Raw genomic sequence first — 22,305 nt, forward strand, 5'->3', positions numbered from 1 at the left:
AAATAATTTACTGAGTAAATTTAATATCTACACACCAGCATTTTGGCAGCACATCATGTCTTGAATAAAGACTGTTTTGTTAAGTGGAAAGAAAAGCAGGCTAGTACACAAATCTCAGTTTAAATCACATGTTCTTGGAAACAACTCAAGTTCGACAACATCCAGAACTGATGGTGCAATGCTACTCAAGTTTTGAGGCACTTCATTATCAGCATCAGTAGGAATCACAGAAGTTCACAAAGAGTGCCACTGTTGTCTTCATGCACATGACTATCCTTATTCTTAAATTCATTTTATTCTCAGTCTTCACTGAGTGTGTGTCTTTAAAGTGCCATCATAATGAGCTGTCAAAATGTCCATAAATATTTAACATTCAGTAAATTATTTATTTTCATTCTAGTTATGTATATTTCTTTTTTTTTCATCATCATCATCTTCATCAAATTCCTGCCATGTACCCTCAAGGGGTGTACAGGATATGATAGTACTACATGAAAAAATTACATCATTACTAACTTCCTATCTACAATTTTCCTCTAAATCAGTCTGTTACTTGTCAAGACTCCAACATTATCAGATCTTATATTTCTATCGTCTAAGGCACTTTGTACCATATCAATCCACCTATATCTTGGTCTTCCTCTGGGTCGTTTTCCTGCCAACTTGGCAGAGAACACTTGTTTTGCTAATCTTTCCTCTCCCATTCTATTTAAGTGACCATACCACCTGAGATTAGCTCTGCTAATGCATTCCTGGATGCTGACAATGTCAAGTTCTTTCCTAATATCCTCATTTTTAATATGATATTGTCATTGATGCCATCTGTTCATGCCACTAATCTTTCTCAGGACTCTCATATCTGCGGTCTCTAGTCTTTGGTCAAGTGTTTTACTTCTGACACAGCTCTCAGATCCATAAGTTAAAACTGGTTTGAACACTGTCTTGTATACAGCTAATTTAGTGTTCCGACTAATTTCTCTCTTATTCCATATGAACTTATTCGATTGACTTCCCACCATACCAGCTTTGCTGATTCTGTTGTCTATTTCTATATTTAATTTACCATCTTCAGTAAAAATCGTGCCTAAGTAGCTGAAATGTTTTACTTGTTCCACAGGTTCTCCATTCACAACACAGTTGACATTTTCAATGATTCTGCCTATTTTCATTGTCTTTGTCTTTTTATTGCTGACCTTCATACCATATCTATTACAACAGCTATTCAATTTAGTCAGAGAATCTTGCAGACTTGTAGCGGATTTATTTAGAAGTATAACATCATCCGCATAAAGCAAAGAGCTGACATTAACATTTCCAATTTTGATATCAGGTTTAATACCACTTTCCTTCATAATGTGATCCATATAGATAATAAATAACAGAGGGGATAATGTACATCCTTGTCTCACACCAGATTTAACATTATACCATCTTCCTGTACTTCCTTCAATTCTAACTGCTGACTTACAACTCAAATAAAGACTAAATATCGCTTGATATAATGCCCCATTGACACCATATAACTGCAGCGTATTGAATAGCTTCTCTCTTGGCACTTTGTCATATGCCTTTTCCAAATCGACAAAACTTAAATACAGATCTTTGTTATATTCCCATGCTTTCTCGACTATTTGTCGTAAAGTGAAGATCTGATCCTGACAGCCTCTATTTGGCCTGAATCCAGCTTGTTCTTCACCAAGCTTTTCTTCCACAATTCTTCTCAACCGTTTCTCAAGTATACTTGCTTAGATCTTGCCAGGAACACTCAGTAGGGAAATACCTCTGTAATTCTCACATTCAGTTTTATTTCCCTTTTTATATATGGGTACTATGAGAGCTCTACTCCAATCATCGGGAATTCGTCCCTCTGTCCAGGCTTTCTGAACTATGCAGTGCAGCCACTGTAAGACTTTTGTACCACCATACTTCAGCATTTCTGGTCGAATATCATCTACTACTGCTGCCTTTCCACATTTCAAGCATTTGATGGCTTTTTCTACTTCAAGTATGGATATGTATTCCTGACTGCATGCCTGGTCAGTGTTTTTTATCACTATGCTGTCATCACTGCTTATTTCATTTAGCAGTTTTTCAAAGTAATTACTCCATACTTCAAGGATATCTTTTTCTCCTGTTTTCATGTCACCTTTATCAAAATCTCTAATTCCTTTTACAGCACTCTTTCCTCCATTCCTAAGCTTCTTCAACAACCTCCAGAATATTTTGCCACCTTCTTGATATTTATTTTCTATATTCTTGCCAAAGTCCTCCCATGACTTTTGTTTAGCTAGTTTTACACACTGTTTAGCTTTCTTACATTTGTCTCTGTATTCTGTAAGAATAAAAGCTGACTTATTTGTCAGGAATTTTTGATATGCTTTGTTCTTTTCCTTCAGTGCCTCTTTAACTTCCTGTGTCCACCAGGGAGTTCTGATTTTTTTATCCTTGCACACAACCTCACCACATGCCTCTGGCAGAATCAAGCAATGTTTTCTTCAGAGTTTGCCACTGAATCTCCAAGGTTTGATTCCTGTTCTCAAACTCTTTCATTTTCTTTTCAATAATCTTTCTGTATTTTAGTCTACAGTTCACATCTGAGAGCTGCTCAACTTTTATTCACTTTAAAACTTTCTTACATGTTATTCTTTTCAATATGAAATTCAATTTTATCCTGCTCAAGACTAAATAGTGATCACTTCCAATTTCAAATCCCCTGTACACTCTGGTGTCTTGCACCAGGGAGTAAACATCACTATCAACAATAACATAGTCAATGAGACTTTTCTTATTCCTTGCCTCTTCTCTCCATGTGAATTTGTGCACATTTTTATGTTGGAACATGTTGTTAGTAATAACCAGTCCATGTCCTGAGCAGAAATCCAACAGATATTTGCCATTATTATTAGGTTTGCTCCTTTCTCCAAATTTTCCCAAAATATTTTTGTATATCTCACAATTATTTCCTACTCTGCTATTTAGAATCCCAACAAGGACCAACTTTTCCTTTTTCATTGTGTCAGTTGCGTTTTCTAAAGCATCAAAAAATTCCTCCACTTCTACCTTAGTAGAACCTTCTGTGGGACCATAGGCACAAATAAGTCTCATTGTCCAGTTCCCCATTCTCATATTTGCCCACATTACTCTACTTGAGACTGCCTGCCATTCAAGAAGATTAGCCTCGTATTTTGTGTTGAATACTATGGCTACTCCTTCTTTTCTTTGATTGTCATTGCCTGAATATAACATTTTGTATTTAATGCTCACAAAGATCTCACCAGTTTTGGTCTTTTTTGTTTCAGTCACCCCTATTATGTCGATCTGGTACTTATCTAATTCCTCAGCTAGCTCCATTTCTTTGCCATTCAGGCTTCTTACGTTGATAGTACCGATCTTTAACTCTGGTGATGTTGAGTTGGGGTTTGTTTTCAGATTTGTTCCAGTAGCTGACTTTTCACTGTTCGCCCTGGTTCCCTGGCGAAAACAACGGGGCCTTGTTTAACCGATCGACGTCCCAGCCGGCATGAAATTTTGTCATGTTGTACCATCATTTTTTATTTTGGTTTAACCAATAAGAATACAATTTGGTCGGCTAAATCCCAAATTACCAGCCCATCTTCGTTCGTTCAGTATCCAAGTAGATACCCAACAGGGTGCACCACGAGAAGGTGAGGATTGGACATTAGGTCAGAAGCCCTAGTCAGTTCTCTGCATTCCTTTAAAGGCTATGTGGAGGTCTCCTCTCAGTTATACAGCTTTGACCCTTAAGCACCCCTTCTTCCCCCCCCCCCCCTTTTTTTTTTTCCGGAAAAGTTTGACAGGACTTAAAATTTGGATAGCCAATGTTCTAAGCAAGTAAGTGTCCAAGCTTACACACTGATTTTCATTAATGCTATGTTATAAGAAAAGACCTGTGTTGGTAACCATTCATGTTAGAATCACCCATTGATATTTTAGAAAGGAAATGACCAATGATATAATAATTAAAATACTGTAATTATTACTTCTGACATTTTACCAAATCCAATTAATATCATTAAGAGAATAATATACAAATAGCAATGTTTCAAAAAATAAAGCACCATACTTAACAGAAGAAAATATGAAAAGTACTCACAAATCTTTCTTTTTTTTTTTAATAATTTTCTGAATGTCAATACATTTGGATGCATGTAACTGCCATGTTTAGGAGGTTCCCATCCTCAGAACATTAGCTCAGCAGCCAGTAGTAACCAACTGCCTACTAGGTGGCTTGTCATGATTCTTTTGGATTATATTTCACTCATGTTCAGTTTAAATTGGCTGTCTTTATGGCCAAGCTTTGCTTAACTTTTTATTTTCACTAGACTTCCTTACTCATAATAGGCAAGTGATGTGAAGTCATTAGCCTCTATATACGAGTTGCCCAGTCATGAAGTTACTTCACATGCAAACTTTGTTTGCTTACACTTGGATAAAGGATTAAACCAAGAATATAATTTCTTGGCATCTTTAATTTATAGTATAACTAAGTGATGGAAGTGGAAAAACTTCCAGCTACTATCTCTAATCCAGAGTATTTTAATAATAAGGTGTGACACCTTTTGGCTCCTCACATATGGAAATATGACTTCTGCATCACTCCAACCTTGGTAACACCTCTGGGTTTGGCTCCCACTGATGAGACCTCAATAAAGGTTGAAACCGGTCTGGGTAGTGACCCTTCCCATAATGCATAGCATTATACATGTCCATAAGGATATGTGCCTTGCATTATGGGATACTAAGGCAAGTGATGTGAAGTCATCAGCTTCTATATATCAGTTGCCCATTCCTGAAAATACTTCAGTTGCAAACTTTGTTTGCTTACGCTTGGATAAAGGATTAAACCAAGAATATAATTTCTTGGCATTTTTAGTTTATTCTATTTATTATATTAGTTTATTATTAGATTTTATACATTGTTAGCTGCTTAGTAAAAATAAATTAACTTTTCTATAAATTTAAAGTGAAGTATACATATCTTGTGGAATCAGATATGCAACTTAGTATTGTTAAAATGTTAATTCCCATCTAATAAATAAAATTGTTTCCTTTTTAGTAATTATTAAATGAGATAAAAAGCCTCGCCTAATTGAAATATTTGTTCTGTATTCTGAATACATCGATATTGATGTATTCAGACACATACATATTTCAGCACATTTGTAATTTCAGGCAAAGATCCTCTGAGTACTAAAATTGTCTTATTAATGATGGATGTTTACAGGTTAGCTGTTCAGGTATGTTTGGAACTTTCATTTTTGTATGTCACTTTTTTTCAGATAAAGAACAGTAGTCATATTTCTGTTTCTTATACAAAATTTAATTTTAAATGATAACACTATACAAACAATAATGCAATGGGAGGGTAATAATAATAAACAAATATTTTGCAAATGCAAATGTAACCGTATTTTCATGTGCTGCTAATAAATATAATTATTCTATTTCTATCATCTACCATTTTCTCAAAAACTACATTGACTTGCACTAAACTATCACATCATTTTTGTGTCGGGTACTCTGCTGCTTCCTTGTTTATTATTTTTTATGGTAATTCTATATACAAAGAATTGTTCAATTTATATTATATAAGTATAAAATTGATGACAGAGAAGAAGCTTGTTAAAATTTAATTTGATTGAACTTCAGATTGTGATCTTTAAGAAATACGAGGTGGTATCAAAAAGTTTCAAGACTAGCTCTGTTTACGAGAAATTACTTTATCTCGTTTACACTATCACCTTCAAAATAGTCCCCTTGCATATCAATACGGTGCTCCCAGCGTTCTTGCCACTTCTGGAATGTGTCCTGGAAGTCTTCTTTTCGAAGCATGTCAAGCACCTTCTGCGATTCGTGCTGGATCTCCACAATGGTGTCAAAACGGTGACCTTTGAGCTGGATCTTCATCTTCAAGAAGAGGGCAAAGTCTGCAGGAGCCAGAAGTCTGCACCACCCTACTCTGGCGAGTAGGGTGGGTGTGGAAGTGAGATCATGTTGTTTCTGGTGAGAAACTCGTGTGAGGGAGAGCTCGTGACAGGGTGCATTGTCGTCGTTGAGCATCCAGTTTTTCGCATGCCACAGATCTGGTCGCTTTTGCCGAATGTCCTCCCTCAGATGCCTTAAACCTGGCAGTAGAACTCGCTATTGACGGTCTGGCACCTGAGCACGAATTCTCGATGCACAATGCTTCGAATGTCAGAAAAGATGATGAGCATGCACTTGGTCGAGCTGCGGACCTGCCTTGCCTTTTTTGGTCATGGAGATGATGGGCTCTTCCACTGTGAAGACTGTTGCTTCATCTCTCAGGGTCATACCCGTACACCCAAGTTTCGTCACCGGTAATGATCCTCGAATTTCACGTTTGCTCTTTGTTCTAACTTGCTGTCCATGATGAAATCCCAGATGTGGTAATGCAAGTGGTCAGAATAGCATCAGTTGCACAGCTCCCGATGTACACAGGGTGATATCTTTTGGCACACTGACTTATGAAGGTAGGTGCGCCCTGTGACTGTGCATGCAGCCTTGTGCTGCCATCTGTTGGCATGTTACAAACCTAGTCTCGAAACTTTTTGATATCACCTCGTATAGATAAAAGACTTTACCAAAGAACAGCAGTAGACTGAATGAAAGAAAAGAAAAATGTGTTCAAATAAGTAGGAGTTGAACTGTTCTGAGTTGTTTCCATATGTGTTTTATTATTATGATAATTATTATTATATGGATATCTCCATGGAGTTTGAAGATTCATCACAGAAGGACACACCAGTATTATTCACAAAATACCTTTTATACCACCCTTAAACTCATTTGCTATCAAAACACTTACACTGCCTCTGTCAATCCTATCCTGCTCTTTCTTCACACTCCAAAAAAATTCAGTCCTCACACCTTGTAAATCACACTCCCTAACACTAGATCTTTGTATCCTCCCATCTTGTTGGGCATTGAAAAATTTCTTCTGCATCATTCCTATAAAACCCCTTTAGTTTATATGTTTCTGCCATATCCCATATCATTCTGCTTGCCAAAACTTTGTAACCCACACACCTTCAATCTGTTTTCATATGGAGCATTCCACTTGCATGTCATTTGTAACTTGTCTGTGGATCCTGTCCTCTCTGCCACTTCGTCATCCTGAAAAAACGCAAGCATCCAAATCTGTGGACAGCATTCAGTATGTGTGGGCATATTAGAGCATTATAAAGAAAGATAATAAGAGTCCTATCTCTACTTGTCAGTGTGTTCATTAGTTAAGTGACCTGTGAGCTGTTCTGACAACTTTTGCAACCTCTAAACTTCAACTACTTCTTGTCTTTTATATCACATCATCAATTTCCTGTTATGTACTCCCAAGGGTTCAGGTTTCTATGACAGCACTACATGATGAAGTATACATTATTATTAATCTCCTATCAGCAGTTTTCCTCCAAATCAATCTATTACTTGTGAGCACTCCAATATTATCATATCTAACATTCCATGCTTCTAAGGGCACTTCTGTGTGAATCAATCCACCTAGACCTTGGTTTTCCTCTGGATCTCTTTCTTGGCATCAAACACCTGTTTTACTAACCTTTCGTCACCCATTCTATTTAAGCAGCCCATACCATCTTAGATTAGCTGTACTCACACATTTTTAAATGTTAATAATGTCAAGTTCCTTTCTAATATCTTCATTTTTAATTTGATTCTGCCATCATTGGTTCACTCCCCTAATTTTTTTTCAGAACTATCATATCCATGGTTTCTAGTATTTGATCAAGTGCTTTATTTCTAACCAACTCTAAGATCCATAATTTAAAACTGGTTTGAACACTGAATAATTTCTCTCCTATTACATATGAATTTGAACTGGCTACCCCCACCATACTAGCCCTTGCTTATTCTGTTGCCTATTTCCATGCTGCTTTTCATTTCAACTTTTTGACTGCTTTTTCTGCCTCAAGTATTGATGGGTACTCCTCTTTGCATTCCTCTTGAGAATTTTCTGGTATGGTTCTGTCACTGCTTGGTTCATTTAACAGTCTTTCAAAGTAATTACTCCTGATATCTAGAATATTCTTATTTTCAGTTTTCATGTCATCTTTATCATCTTTTATTCCTTTACAGTACTCTTTCCTCCATTTCTAAACTTCTTCAATAGCCTTCAGAATATTTTGCCACCTTCCTGATATTTATTTTCCATACTATTAACAAAGTCTTCCCATGAGTGTTGTATAGCCACTTTTACACATAGCTTAGCTTACTTACATTTTTCTCTGTATTGTTTTAGGGAATCAGCATCTGCTGACTTATTTGCTAAGAACTTTTGGTTTGCTTTCTTCTTTTCCAGGACTGCTGTGTTTTTATTTTTCTGTCCTTGCTAACAACTTCACCACATACCTCCCTAGCTGAATAGGTCAATGTCATCTTCATAGTTTGCTACTGAGACTCCAAGGTTTACTTCCTGTTTTCAGTTTGTTTCAATTGTTCTTCAATAATGTTTATATGGTTGAGTCCACAATTTACATGTAAAAGCTGCTCAACTCTTAATTCTTTTTAAATCTTTCTCACGTACTGTTCTTTTCAATATGATATCCATTTTTATCCTGCTGTTTAACCAGGCCATGTCCCAGCTAGCATGAAATCTCATGTTGTACCACCATATGCATTTTTGGTTTAAGCCAATAGAGAGTACAATTTTGTCGGCTAAGTCCCAAATTGGCAGCCCATCCTTGTTCGTTCAGTACCCAGGAGATACCTACTAACGGAGGCGCACCACGTGAAGGTGAGGACTGGACATTAGGTCAGAATCTCCAGTTGGTTCTCCACATTCCTGAAAGGCAATATGGAAGGTCTCTTTCCAGTTATTTGGCTTTGACCCTCATGCAACCCCTGTCTGTTTTATATATATATATATATATATCCCACCCACAAGAGGTACAAGAACCTATAGCACATCAGCGCCATGTGTAAAGTGCAGATAAGGGTTGAGAAAGAGGAACCTATTGACATTCTTCTTAAAGAGCTGTAGGCTGGTATTGATGGAATAAATTAGGGAAACCTAATTTATTCCATCTACCTCTGTTCCTGTGGACAGAGGTAGATGGAATAAATTAGGTTTGATGAGTTTGCAGTTATACTGTAATGGGATGTTGGACAGCTGCTGCACTTGTTTTAACAGGCCTAACAGTTTCTAACTGCAAGTAGAGCAATGATGTTTGTCAATTCACTGGAGCAGTGACCATGGAAGTATCTGTAGAAGAGACACAGAGGTGAACATTGCATCTATAAAATAGAGGTTGAAGTGAGCCTGTGAGGGAATGGTCATCTAAAAGCCGAATTGCTATCCTCTGCACAGTATTAAGAATTTTTAAGTAGGTTTTTGGTGCACCACCCCAAATTATTCTACCATCATCCTTCCAAATCCATAGTTCATCAATTTCTTGTGATCCTGTTTTTTTTTTTTTTTTTTTTTTTTTTTTTTTTTCTTCAATATAATACACATTGTGTAATCTTTTCATCCCAAAGTGCACAACCTTACTTTATCTCTCATTAAACTGATAATTATTATTCTTTGCTGCAGGTTGATTTAAATAGATGTTCAGTCTGTTTAAATTATTTTGCAGGATTTCTACATTACCTTTATGTACTGTTGTCCTTCCTAGTTTGCATCATCACTATAGAATGGGATATTCCACTCAAATCATTCTCTACATCATTAATGTCCAAATTAATGGTATCAGCTCCAGTACTGTGAGTGTACTAGAGAATACTCATGGTGTAACCATTTCCTTTATCCAACTCAACTGTCACTTCATTATAGAAAGTAAGTTACTAAATCAGAACACACCCTTCACATGCTGCCCCCATAGAATAATATATTCCTGTTTATCCATTCATGAATTCTGCCTTTTACCAAATTTACCAGTATTTTAACCATTAATTCTTTGCTACTTATTAATCATGATTTGTTCCCTTTGTGTAACAGAACCATTTTATTCTCCTTTCACTCATATCAGATCTTGCCAGTTTTGAGACTTAAATTTGACAGAATGATTCTTTTCATTTTATATTCTCTCTTTTGTCTTGTTCTTTGAGCAAACGTAAGATTAGTTTGTTTTATGTTACTAGGACTTAGATCAGTTACAATTAATTTATATTAAGAATCACTGATGACAGCTAAAATTTTATTGTAGTAGTTATGTTTGTCATTAACGACAAACACGACTGCCACCTTTATCAGCTTTACTGATAATGATATTTTGGTTATTTTTTAAATTTTTTATGATTTGATTTAAGTGGGGAGGAAGATTTTGTTGTGGCAGTACTGATAATCTTACGAACTGTTTTTATTATTTCAGTTAGATGGGAGGGAAGGTTTGGTTTTGGAATTATTTTGCCATTTCCATATCCCAACAAAGATATAATTTTCTGATTCTTGGGGTTAAGGTTATATTGTGAGTGGTCAGTGTAATTTAGCGCTCATGTAAAATTGATGATTTTTATCTGTTTTATTGTATTTTTTCCTTAGAAAATTAGTTTTATATAGTATATTAGAGTAGATTTCACGTGCTTTTAGAGTATTTAGTATCTTATAAAACAGCAAAGTAGTGAACAAGAAGGTTTTCTGCACTAAAGATATTGAAAATAGTTTAACCTCTGAAATCATTAGTTAAAGCAGATTATTAGACAGACGATGAGGAAACTACAGAGAGTCGAGCGGCGTTTAGAGGAACACAAGAAGAATAAAAAAAGTTCAGCAGCAAAATGGGAAAAAAGGACAGAATCAAGTAAGTTAGTGTGTAATAACAAAAATCTGGTAAGTAAAGTTGATTATAAAAAAAAGGATGTTATTTGGTATGGTGACTCTATCATAAAATATGCCATTGATGTGCTGGTTATAACATCAAGTTTTCCCAGAGCAAAAATTAAAAATATAACGCAAGCAATTGAAAAACAGAAAAGAAAAGTAAAAGAGGTCGTAATAATTCTGGTAGGTACTAGTGACTTAACTAGTGATAAATTCAATTATGAGAGAGAGGACATGAAAAGGTTGTTGGAAGAAGTAAGAGTGAAGAGTAAGAAAGTTAAAATAGTTAATATATTGCCTAGATATGATGGAAATGAATTACAAAGAAGGGCTATGGTGGCAAACGATTGAATGTGTGGGCTGTGTAGGAGGAATGGATGCAAGTTTTTGGATGTGTGGAGTGAGTTTGAGGGAATATTGGATTTGTATAAGAGAGATGGCCTAAACTTGAATGCATTCGGCATCAGGAGTCTTGAAAAATTATTAATTGATATAAGACTTAACGAATAGAGTCAGGGAAACTGAATTCTGATAGGAGGAATCGTGAAAATCTGTAAGAGACACAATGAAGATAACTGTGTTAGCGATGGAATGGTTATTATTATTGAAATGATTATAAAGAGAGAATGATTCTGTGTTCATCCAGTTTGGACCTACGAAGCATTTATAATGATATCTACATAAGTAAGGAACTAGACAAGAATGGAGATCAGCAAGTTGTCGAACTGTGTCTTGCAGACCACAGACAAGAATATACAAAATAGCATGCAGATAATGTATTGCGTCTGTACACAAATGCTAGGAGTATCAGAAACAAAGGAATCCAATGTTGTATTATATTGGTGGGATTATGCTAGAACAGCGATTTATTACCGGTGTCCGTGACACATTAGTGTGGTGTGAGAAGTCTTCAGGTGTACTGCGAGATTTGTGAAAACAAATTAATTGAAAGAAATAATGTCATAATTTGCACATTTATTTATTAGTTTCTGGTCTTTTATCCACACCTGAAGCTCCCTTATTTATATTTTATGATACTTATGGTTGGTGAATCGGTTTAAAATTTGTGTTAATTAGATTTAATCTTTTGATAATTGTGTTCACAAATAACTTAATTTAATTCTCTTATTTTTAAGGTAACTGGTAAGAGTTCTTTTATTGTTTTTTTTTTTTTTTCATTCAGTTAATTTTATTCAATCGTATTCCTTTAACACGGAAAAATTTGTAATAAAAAAACGAAAATTTGAAGACAATGAAGAAAGTGAAGCTAGTTTTGCCCAGGACATCAGCAGCTGATACCATATCTAGTACTGGTTGTTCTAAAACTAAATTAAAAACTAATGTTCACCATTACAATGAAAATTATTTGTCATTTGGCTTTATTTCCAGTCAAGAAGATCCGCCACGTCCTACATTTATATTTTTTAAATATAATGAAATAAATATGACATTTTGCTTTCTTTCCTTGCAAAATAAGATTATATGGGTTGCACATTTCAATTTTAGGAACAATTTTTTTTTTATGAACAGCAAATGATGTTAAACTGTATTACCCTGGGTTTCTGATTGTGAGTTTTTTTAATATCAAAAATTTGTATCCAATGGTATTTTATCAGAGACTCTTCACCTTTGTCTTTTGCTTAAAACTGCAACAGATTTTTTTTTTTTTTTTTTTTTTTTTTTTTTAGGATCCGCATTTCTATAATATCTAGTGTAAACCACTGTAGATATGCTGAAAATATAATATGAAGGATATCCTATACAAAATAATTCACAATTTATGTCATTTTGAAGATTTTCTACTGCATCTACCTTCCTTCTCCTCTCCTGGAACTCAATTACATAACTACTTTAAATTTCTACTGGTTTAAAAGACAGTATTCAAAATCTGCTACTTCATGTTAAAGTTAAGGGATATTACATCCCATATCGTTTCTTAGCCGAATAAGAAACTCAAAGAGTTTCATGCCGAATATAGTAGAAACTATATAAAGTTCGGCGATTCCAAGCGTAAGCAAATACCTGGATACTGCAGCAACTGACCCTTAAGGTAGTGCAAGCTGAGCCAACTCATGTCAAAGGTGGAGCAAGCTCCGATCACTATTCTTGATATTTACCCATAATGTGAACTTAGCTCCTACGAGCTGTATTACTGTTCACCATTATGAGAGAAGGTCACTACCCAGAACGGTTTCAACCTTTATTGAGGTCTCATCAGTGAGTAGGTAGACCTTTGTATTACTGTTCTATCTAATATATCTAATAATCTGTTACTTCAGTTTACCATTTTGACAAAAAAAATAAAAATAAATAAATAAAATAAAATAAAGCAATAATATTGTTGTGCCATTGAAGCTTCTAATTCTGTACTATTTCTTTGCAATTTGAAATCAGTTGTTCAGCGGTCTGCTGAAATTTCAGTAGTGTTATTTTTGTTATTTATTTTTGAATTCCAAATATTACTATAATACTCCATAATAATCCTCTTAGCTGGAGAAAAAGCTAAACTTAGATTACTCTCACGGCTATTGAGTAAGACAAGAGAGAAAGTTTCCCCAGAAATCACACTAAATTGCCTAGCTGTAGTGCAGAATACATCTTTTTCAAAATCAAGAATGTCTTGTTTCGTTTTCCATTGTTGATTACAGACATCCTAACACAGAAATACTGACAGGCTGATACAACAGTTATACCAAAATGATTTCTTAATTTATAGTGATCAGTTTCATTTTTATTATTGAAAAATTATAAATAATGAATTTATAAAAATTGATTTGAAAAAAAAAAGATTTGAATTATTTAAAAGAAAAGGCGCATATGTATTACATAATCATTTATGTTTTTTTTAGGGGGGGGGGGTTATAGACCTATTCTTTTTGCTTGAGTAACAGTCCGTAAGCTAACGAAAATTATGGAGAAAGTGAGAAAAGAACACGTCCGGTAGACACACTAAAAAGTCCCTAACAATAGCCGAATACACACAAAATTTATTTTATTTTATTATTATACTATTACTATTATTACTATTATTATTACAGGCGACTCCAGGGAGTCCTTAGACTCATCGAGGGAGGCCCTGAACATCATGTCCACACAACTATACGACATTTTCACAGTATCTATCATACCTTGCCTTGAACTCACTCACCGTCATAGCACCCACAACAGACTCTGTCAGCTTATTCCACTCATTTACCACTCTAAAAGTAAAGAACCCAGCTCTAACACCCCTGCTAACCACAATCTTGCCCAGCTTTCATAGGTGTCCCCTAGTTCTCCCACCACCAGTCCTGATCTCAAAAATATCCTCTGAATTAATCCTATAGAAACCCTTTAGCAATTTGAATGTCTCAATCATATCTCCCCTTTTCCGCCTATCAACTAATTTCTGCAACCCACAAATCTTCAACCTGTTCTCATATTGTTCATTTCATAGACCTGCTATCATCTTAGTCACTCACCTCTGGATCCTCTCCACCTCTTCTCCATCAAGAAAGAACCTAGGTGACCAAATCTGGGCACAGTAGTCGAGATGAGGTCTTATCAAGGCTCGGTGCAGAGGTACAATAACTTGCTTGTCTCTGCTCGTCAAGGTATTTTTCAACAACCAAGTGAGTTGATGAGCTGATTTTGCTACTTTTGCAATGTGCCACATAAACTTCATCTCCCTATCCACCAACACTCCCAAGTCCCTGGCCTCATCAATCTCCTGGAGTACAGTTCCACCAATGTGGTATACTGCTGCTAATCTTTTCACCCCAAAATGCATAACCTTACATTTTGTCACATTAAATTGATATCCATTCTCCTTAGCCCAGAACTCCAATCTATCCAAGTCATCCTGCAAGATTTTGACATCTTCTGCATTCACTATCGCCCTACCCAACTTTGCATCATCAGCAAACAAATGAACTGTTCCCCTTAGATTCTTTCCTATATCATTAATGAACAAATTAAACAGCAGTGGTCCAAGAACAGAACCCTGCAGCACACCATTAGTCACAGGCCGTATTTTGGACTCTACTCCTGAATAAACTACTCTTTGATATCTCTCCATCAACCACCCACCTATCCATCTCACCAACCCTATATCCATTCCCATATGTTGTAGTTTACGGATTTGAATTTCATGTGGTATCCTGTCAAATGCCTTAGCCAGGTCTAGCAGTATCACTGTAAACCCATTACCTTTATCCAGTTTCTTTTCACCTTTCTGATTGCTTTACAGATGTTCAAAACATTTTATTCTGATATTGCTTTTGTAGGATGAAACTGTTTTTTGAACATTAATTTCCCCAATATTACATAATTTAATGATGATTTATACTTATCAGGAAATAATATAAGTGAAAAAATATACAAAACTTGCTAATTTATAATGATCACAATTTAATTTTGGTATCGGAATATTAAAAATTCTCTGGTACAATTACTTTGGAAAAATAACGAATTCAAACAAAAAGAAAGTGCACATATGTCATCTAGCAGTATTTTGTGTGTGTGTGTGTGGTGATAATTTTGGGAGGAGGGGGAGTTAGCCATTCAAGGCGAATTAATTCTGTTATGAAAATTTTGGAAATAAAATTTCATTTTGATGCATGCCCCTACACGTTTCGAAAGATAAGCTGTAGAGAAAATATCACTACTTCAAAACTGCCGCATGATATCAAAATTAGCCGAATATATGTACATAACAGTTGACTTCATAACTACCATTTATTTCGATTTATAGTGAGTGATTAGGGGGGGGACCAAGAAAGTTGAAATGCAAAAACCTACAGATTGTGTTATAAAAATTATGCATTACATGATATGATTTAAGATTTAAAATTTAAAAGTGCGAACCTTCGCGCAATCTGTGAACTAACCTTCGAACTATGATTATGAATAAAAAAGAAAACTTAATTTGGAACAGATGGAGGCTGTATTCATTTTTAGATTTGGATTTTCATGAATTTATAAAATAATCATTTGACAAAAATAATTATCTTCAATCAAGTTCTATGACAATGCTGTATGCACATGACATCTTGCTGTGTGCAGATTCAAGAGAAGAAGCGGGAACTAAACTGGAAAGATGGAGAAAAGTAATGGAAGAGAGAGGTATTGAGACTGAGCAGAAGTAAGACAGAGTATATTTGTTGTACAGTGGGCAGTGGCCAGGAGACAGAACTGAAGCTGGAAGGAAATGTCATCAGGAAGGTGAGGGACTTTAGATTCTTAGGTTCAACAGTGGAAGAAGATGGAGGAGCTGAGAAGGAAGTGGGATGCAGGATACAAGTGGGTTGGAGGAACTGGAGGGAGATGGCTGGAGTGTTATGCGATAAGAGGGTGCCAATCAATCTGAAAAGCAAAATCTATAGGACAGTAGTGAGGCCAACTATGATGTATGCTATAGAAGCTGTGGCTCTGAGGGAAAATAACATCAGAAGGATGGAAGTAGTAGAGATGAGAATGCTTAGGTGGATGTGTGGTGTGACCAGAAAGGACCGTCTAAGAAATGACTATGTGAGGAGAACAGTGAAAGTTACGAACTTAGGAGAGCGAAGATACAGGAGGCAAGGTTGAGATGGTTTGGTCATGTGATGAGGAGGGAGGACGAATATGTGGGAAGAAGGGTCATGCAGATGGATGTGCAAGGAAGGAGGAAGTGTGGGCGGCCAAAGAAGAGATGAAGGGAGCTGGTAGAAGAGGACTTGAGGATGAAGAACTTGGATGTGGAGGAGACTCATCATCAACAGTGACCCCACTTAAGTGGGAGAAGCTGCAGAAGAAGTAGTAGAAGTAGTTCTGGGAGAATTTTAAAATGTATTGGTGATTGAAATAATTAGCAAAAAAATTGATAGTAACATTGATCTTCCAAAGTGATACAATATGAAGTGAAGAAAGTATGAAAGGATTTCGTATTTTGCGCTGGCATTAAAAACTATAAATATGCGATAAAAACAAGCAGTAAAAAATGAATATAACTCATAGGTATTTAGTCTGGTATAACTTAGATTCTGGTTACCGAGCAAACGGCAAGCAACTGCGTGTCTTGCTGTAGTCAACTGAACGTAGCTACTATGAACGCCAGATAATCTAGTTAAGTGTTCTTTTCAGCGGGAAGGATTATTGCCCCTTTTAATGGACATGACTGTCAAACTGGACTTCTTATTCATGTTCTTTCAATAGGTGGACAGAATATTATCTAGGTTTGCTGGATGTGTATATACGTCCAGCAAAGAAATGGTATGCTTACATACATGAATTTTATGGAATACAGGAGTTCCTGTTAGTTTTAGATAATCTAGTTAAGTGTTCTTTTCAGTGGGAAGGATTATTGCCCCTTCTAATGGACATGACTGTCAAACTGGACTTCTTATTCATGTTCTTTCAATAGGTGGACAGAATATTATCTAGGTTTGCTGGATGTGTATATACGTCCAGCAAAGAAATGGTACAGTTACATACATGAATTTTATGGAATACAGGAGTTCCTGTTAGTTTTATATTCTAAGGAAAGAACAATGTATTTCAAATAGAAGCAGGAGGTCTCACAAATTTTTCAGCGGCCTCTGGTTTTTATATTATGCATTTAATATTTAAAAATAAGTATTTTATTTTGCAACTGTAACTATGCTGTTTTTTTTTATTGTTCTTTGTGAGGAATAAGGTTTTAAAATGTGGCCCCCCATAGAGAGTGAGGCCCCAAGCTTGCGCCTAATGGTAAATGCAGCCCTGAGAATGTGAGAGGATAAATTAGCAAAATAAGTGTTATCTGCCAGGTTGGCAGGAAAAAGACCCAGAGGAAGACCAAGATATAGGTGGGTTGACACTGTAAAAAGTGCCTTAGAAGATAGAAATATAAGATCTGACAGTGTTGGAGTCTTGACAGGTGACAGATTGATTCGGAGGAAAATTGTTGATAGAAAGTTGTAATGATGTAAATTTTTCATGTGGTACTATCATATCCTGAACCCCTTGAGGGTAAATATCAGGAATTTGATGATGATGACGATTTAATTTTATCCTGCTTAACACTAAATGGTGACTACTTCTAGTTTCAAATCTTCTGTATGCTCCACAAAATCCTGCACAAACATGGCTTGCAGTGCTACCACAAAAGTACATCTTCCCTAGTTGGAGGAAATGCCAACTTGACCTCAAGTTGGTAGATGTCTTTCATCACCCAGTGAAATACCACCACCTTGCTTATTCAAGACCTGAAGTGGCTGCAGGCATGTTTGGTCACTAGAGCAAGGGTTCCAGTTTCTGTCCCCCACATCCCCACCCCACTCTGTCCACATGCAGTGAGAGTTATACCCTCAATGACATACCAATCTCACTGTAGGGGGTCTGGACCCTCTGCCATACAAGGGTACAGCAGAAAAACAGTTTCGCAGGCCAGCCACTGGTTAGTGCACAGGACCAAACCAGTTAACGAACCTGAAGGCTTCTGATCAACTAGCATGAAATCCTGCAACTGTGTATTTTGCCAGTTTGTGACTGGAGGTAGACCAAAAACTGTGGCTGCAGGGAGAACTGTCGAGACCATGTATAGACAGGAGACTGAGTTCCCTCTGTGTTGGTAGTATGTTTGCAAGTCTGTCACCTCTCACTGCGTGCCCCACTTTTTCTTTATCTCTTCCTCACCAAATACAATAGATCACAATCTGAAGAAATGCGATTTTACTGCAGATTTCCAAAATTCTCCCACAAAAAAAATAGTTAACAAAAACATTAAAAAATCCAATCATAAAAATCATCAAAAATCCAATAAAAAAAATTTATGAAAAACAGAAATTCAACCAACCAAACAAAAAAAAAAGTTTCCATATCAAAGGCTAAAGTCATCTAAACCAGAATTACTATTCCTATCAGAACCACAACTGGCAACCTCAACTGTCCGAACTACACATGACACAGCTCTTTCCGCCACAAGGGCAGCACTTGTGCATTCATCAGGACCAACATACCATGCCAGAGACTACCCTGAATCCCAATTGTTTGAGCTACTTTGTCTCCAAATTTCTCTACCAAATCAGCGTTCCCTTTTCACATGCTCTCTTTATCTTTATCTCTCCAAATTTCAAATTCTGTCACCCACTCTGACCTCTTCACCTATCTCTCTTTCTCTAAAGCGTGACTTTCTGCAGTCAAAATACTCTAATAGTGAGATTGTGCTTCTTGTGGACTTCAATGGCCATAACTTCCTTCTCCAGTTTCACTGATCAAGCAGGCTGGGATGCTAAGGTATTTGCCATCAGCAGTGACCTATCTCAGATCATCAATCTTCCTATCAAATTACCTGACAACCCCTCCAATTTGCCAACACACTTGACCTCTTCCTAACAAACTTCCCTTCCAGATATACTGTGGTTGTCTGTTCTCCTCTTGTAACTCATATCACAACCTCATACAAAGTCTCTTCTGCCACAGAAAAACCTTCACCCACTAGTTCACAGTCTTATGTCCTTTGGCACTACAAGGGTGCCAAATGGGAGGACCTCTGTGACTTCTATTCCTCCTTCCTATGGTTCAGCTACTGCTTCAGTTCTTCTGATCCAAACACCTGCTCAGATCGAATTTCAGAAATCGTCCTCACAGGAATGAAGGCTTTCTTCTCTATTCCAGTTCAAACTTTCAGCCACCATCCAAGCCTTGGTTCTCAAAAAATGTGTGCCAATGCTGTAAAAGAAAAACCTCTGCTTACCACAATTGGCATAATACCAAAACTCCAGCTGCCCTCTCTGCCTATACTGCAGCCCTCAACAGAAAAGAATCATCACCAAGTTCAAGTCAGACTTTGAGAGGGCCAGATGTTGCAAACTTGCCTCCTGCTCAAATGAGTTGCTCCTTCGGGTCCCTTGCCAAAGCCGCTGGGTGCAACTTCTGCCCACCCAGGTTTCCACTACTCTTGCATCCTGATGATACTGTGGTCACCTCACCAACAGACCAGGCCAACTTACTTGCATCACTCTTCTCTTCCAATTCCTGCATTGATGACCTGAGAAGAGTTCCCTCCACTCCACCAAGAACGACTCCCTTCATGTCTCCTGTAGTCTTTTGACAAAAAGAAATCCGAAGAATATTTAATAACCTGAGTACGAACAAGGCATCTGGTCCTGATGGTATCTCACCTGTTGTATTAAAAAATACAACAGGTGGGATACCAATCTTGAATTAGCTCTCTCTCTTATATGCTCAATCAAAACTACATAATCTGCAATTCATACACCATGGTGCTTCTCCATGCACCATTTCAGTAAGATAATCTAAAAAAAAAAAAAAAAAATCAGCTAACGCCTTTTTTTTCCCGTATACGGGAGTAGGCGAGGCCATTTAGCCCTATCTAACTTTTGGAGACTGAGTGGGCAGTTCAATCTCCACTGGTACCCAATCAGAGACGGATGGCCCAAGGCTATCACTAATTAAGCGGTACGCAGTGAAGAGAGACGGCTCAAATGTGCCGCCATCTCGTGGTCCCTAACCCTAACACAATATATTTAATGTCTGAAATAATGTGGGTTCTACGGTCGATTTTCTTGAGTTTACAGGACGAAAAACCCAATAATCTAAAGATAATCTAATATCAATGAAAATAAATATGGATTTAGGGCAGAGACTTGCTGTAGCCCAACTCTCACTGAAAAATATTCAGTGTCACCACAGGAACTTCTTACAGATGTTACTGCCTCATTGTACATATCTTGAATGATTCAGATATAGTTAAATGGGAGTTAATTGAAGTGCTCTGCAGAGCACTTCTCTTGGAATTCTATCATATGCTTTCAGATCTATGAATATCGTGTGCAAGTCTTTTCTTCTTTCTCTATACTTCTCCATTAGTTGTCGTATGCAAAAAATTGGCTCAGTTGTTGACCTTCTGGGCATAAAACCAAATTGATTTTCTGATACTTAAGTTTCCATCCTAGTTCTTTTCTCTATGACTTTCTCTCAAAACCTTCATTGTTCATTGTATGACTCATGAGCTTGATACCTCTGTTGTTTGTACAATCTTGGATATCTCCTTTATTTTTATAAATTGGTATCAAGTAGCTTTGTCTCTACTCCACAAATCTGGCATCTTTCCTTCTTTTAATATTCTATTAAAAATTTCAAGCAATCAATGATTTTCTGTCTTTCCCATTATCTTCCAAACTTCTGCCTGGTCTCCATCTGGCCCCATAGACTTATGACGTTTCATTTTCTTTAAGGCTACCTATTGTTAATTACTCCCATATTATGTTTTTCTTCTTCCACTTGTTCTCTTGGAAACTCCTCATTCAATAATCCCTTAAAATAACTTACCCACCTGCTCTTTATATCCTCCTCCCCTGTAAGGCGCTTCTCTGGTTTTCATCTTTGATGCATAGATATATCCTTCTTGGGTTTCTAGTCTATTATATAATTCAGCAAAATTTTTAAACTTTGCTTCACTCACAGCTATTTTTGGATTTCTTCTTAGCCATTTTATATCTATTAAAATCTGTCTCATTTTTAGTTCTCTACCATTGCTTGAAAGTACATACACCCTCTGTCCAAAAAGAAACCGAAATTTTCGAAAATAGAAGAAATTAGTGGCCCACCTGTTGTATCTTTGTCGAAAGCGGCAACCTTCATTAGTGTTGTGTCAACTGTTTATGACATTTGTTTCATTAGAAGCTGAGTTATAGTACCAAGAATGACAGTGTGTTTTGATGAACAGTCAGTCGTCACGATATTCATGCTGTACACGACGAATTCTTGCTATCGATCGCTTCAAAACCTCAAGATAAAACTCACCATTGACTGTTTGGCCAGGCGGAATGAATTCTTCGTAGATAATGCCATTGGAATCATAGAAACAAATCAGCATTGTCTTTACTTTTGACTTCTCTAAGCGATTTTTTTTTTTTGGGGATGCCCCTCTTCTGGTGGTCTCTGCTCAGCACTCTGATGCTTTGTTTTGGGCTCATACTCAAAACAACATGTTTCGTCACCAGTAACGATCATTTCAAGAAAGTTTGAGTCCTTATGAGCAGTTTTAATGAGGTCCTTGCAGTGTTCAATTTGATACATTTTTTGGTCTTTGGTCAACTTGTGGGGAACAAATCGCGAATTCAATTTATGAAGGCCCAAACTCTCGGTCAAAATGTTGTGCACAGTTGATTTTGGAATCCCCAATTCATCTTCAATCAATCCCATGGATGATTTCGGGATTCTTTTGATGAAATTACGCACCTTTTTGGATGTTAGATTCACTCAGTCCAGTTTTTGGACGGCCTGGCTTTTCGTCGTCCTCCAGCGTCTAACGACCACGTTTTCCCTTTGAAATTGCTTAAACCATTCGTAAACTTGAGTACGGGATAAGCATTCATCGCCGTATGCTTTTTGAAGCATTTGATGCATTTCGGGGAAACTTTTACCACAAGTTTAACACAAAAGTCAGTCGTAGCTCTGTTTGAAACTCATTTTCCGACCGTTCGTCAAAACACAGTGTCACTCTTGGCGCTATAACTCGCTTCTAA

The 22,305-nt window shown here is 36.7% G+C and overlaps 1 protein-coding gene across 3 annotated transcripts in view; it reads left to right on the forward strand.

Annotated features, from left to right (window-relative positions):
• The window catches only part of Lztr1 (Leucine zipper like transcription regulator 1), a 510,326-nt gene that overhangs the window by 319,886 nt on the left and 168,135 nt on the right, over window positions 1-22,305 (forward strand). For all 3 annotated transcript variants that reach the window (XR_016548176.1, XM_090391043.1, XM_090391044.1), the window contains exon 14: window positions 5,194-5,258. Coding sequence is in view for 2 of the 3 variants with exons in the window: in XM_090391043.1 (XP_090247169.1) it covers window positions 5,194-5,258 (65 nt within the window). In the remaining variant the exon portion in view is untranslated. The remainder of the gene's footprint in view (window positions 1-5,193; window positions 5,259-22,305) is intronic.

This window comes from Typopeltis vanoorti, chromosome 4, assembly GCF_054136105.1.
Source record: "Typopeltis vanoorti isolate ZY-2024b chromosome 4, IOZ_Tvanoo_1.0, whole genome shotgun sequence".
NCBI classification, from domain to species: domain Eukaryota; kingdom Metazoa; phylum Arthropoda; class Arachnida; order Uropygi; family Thelyphonidae; genus Typopeltis; species Typopeltis vanoorti.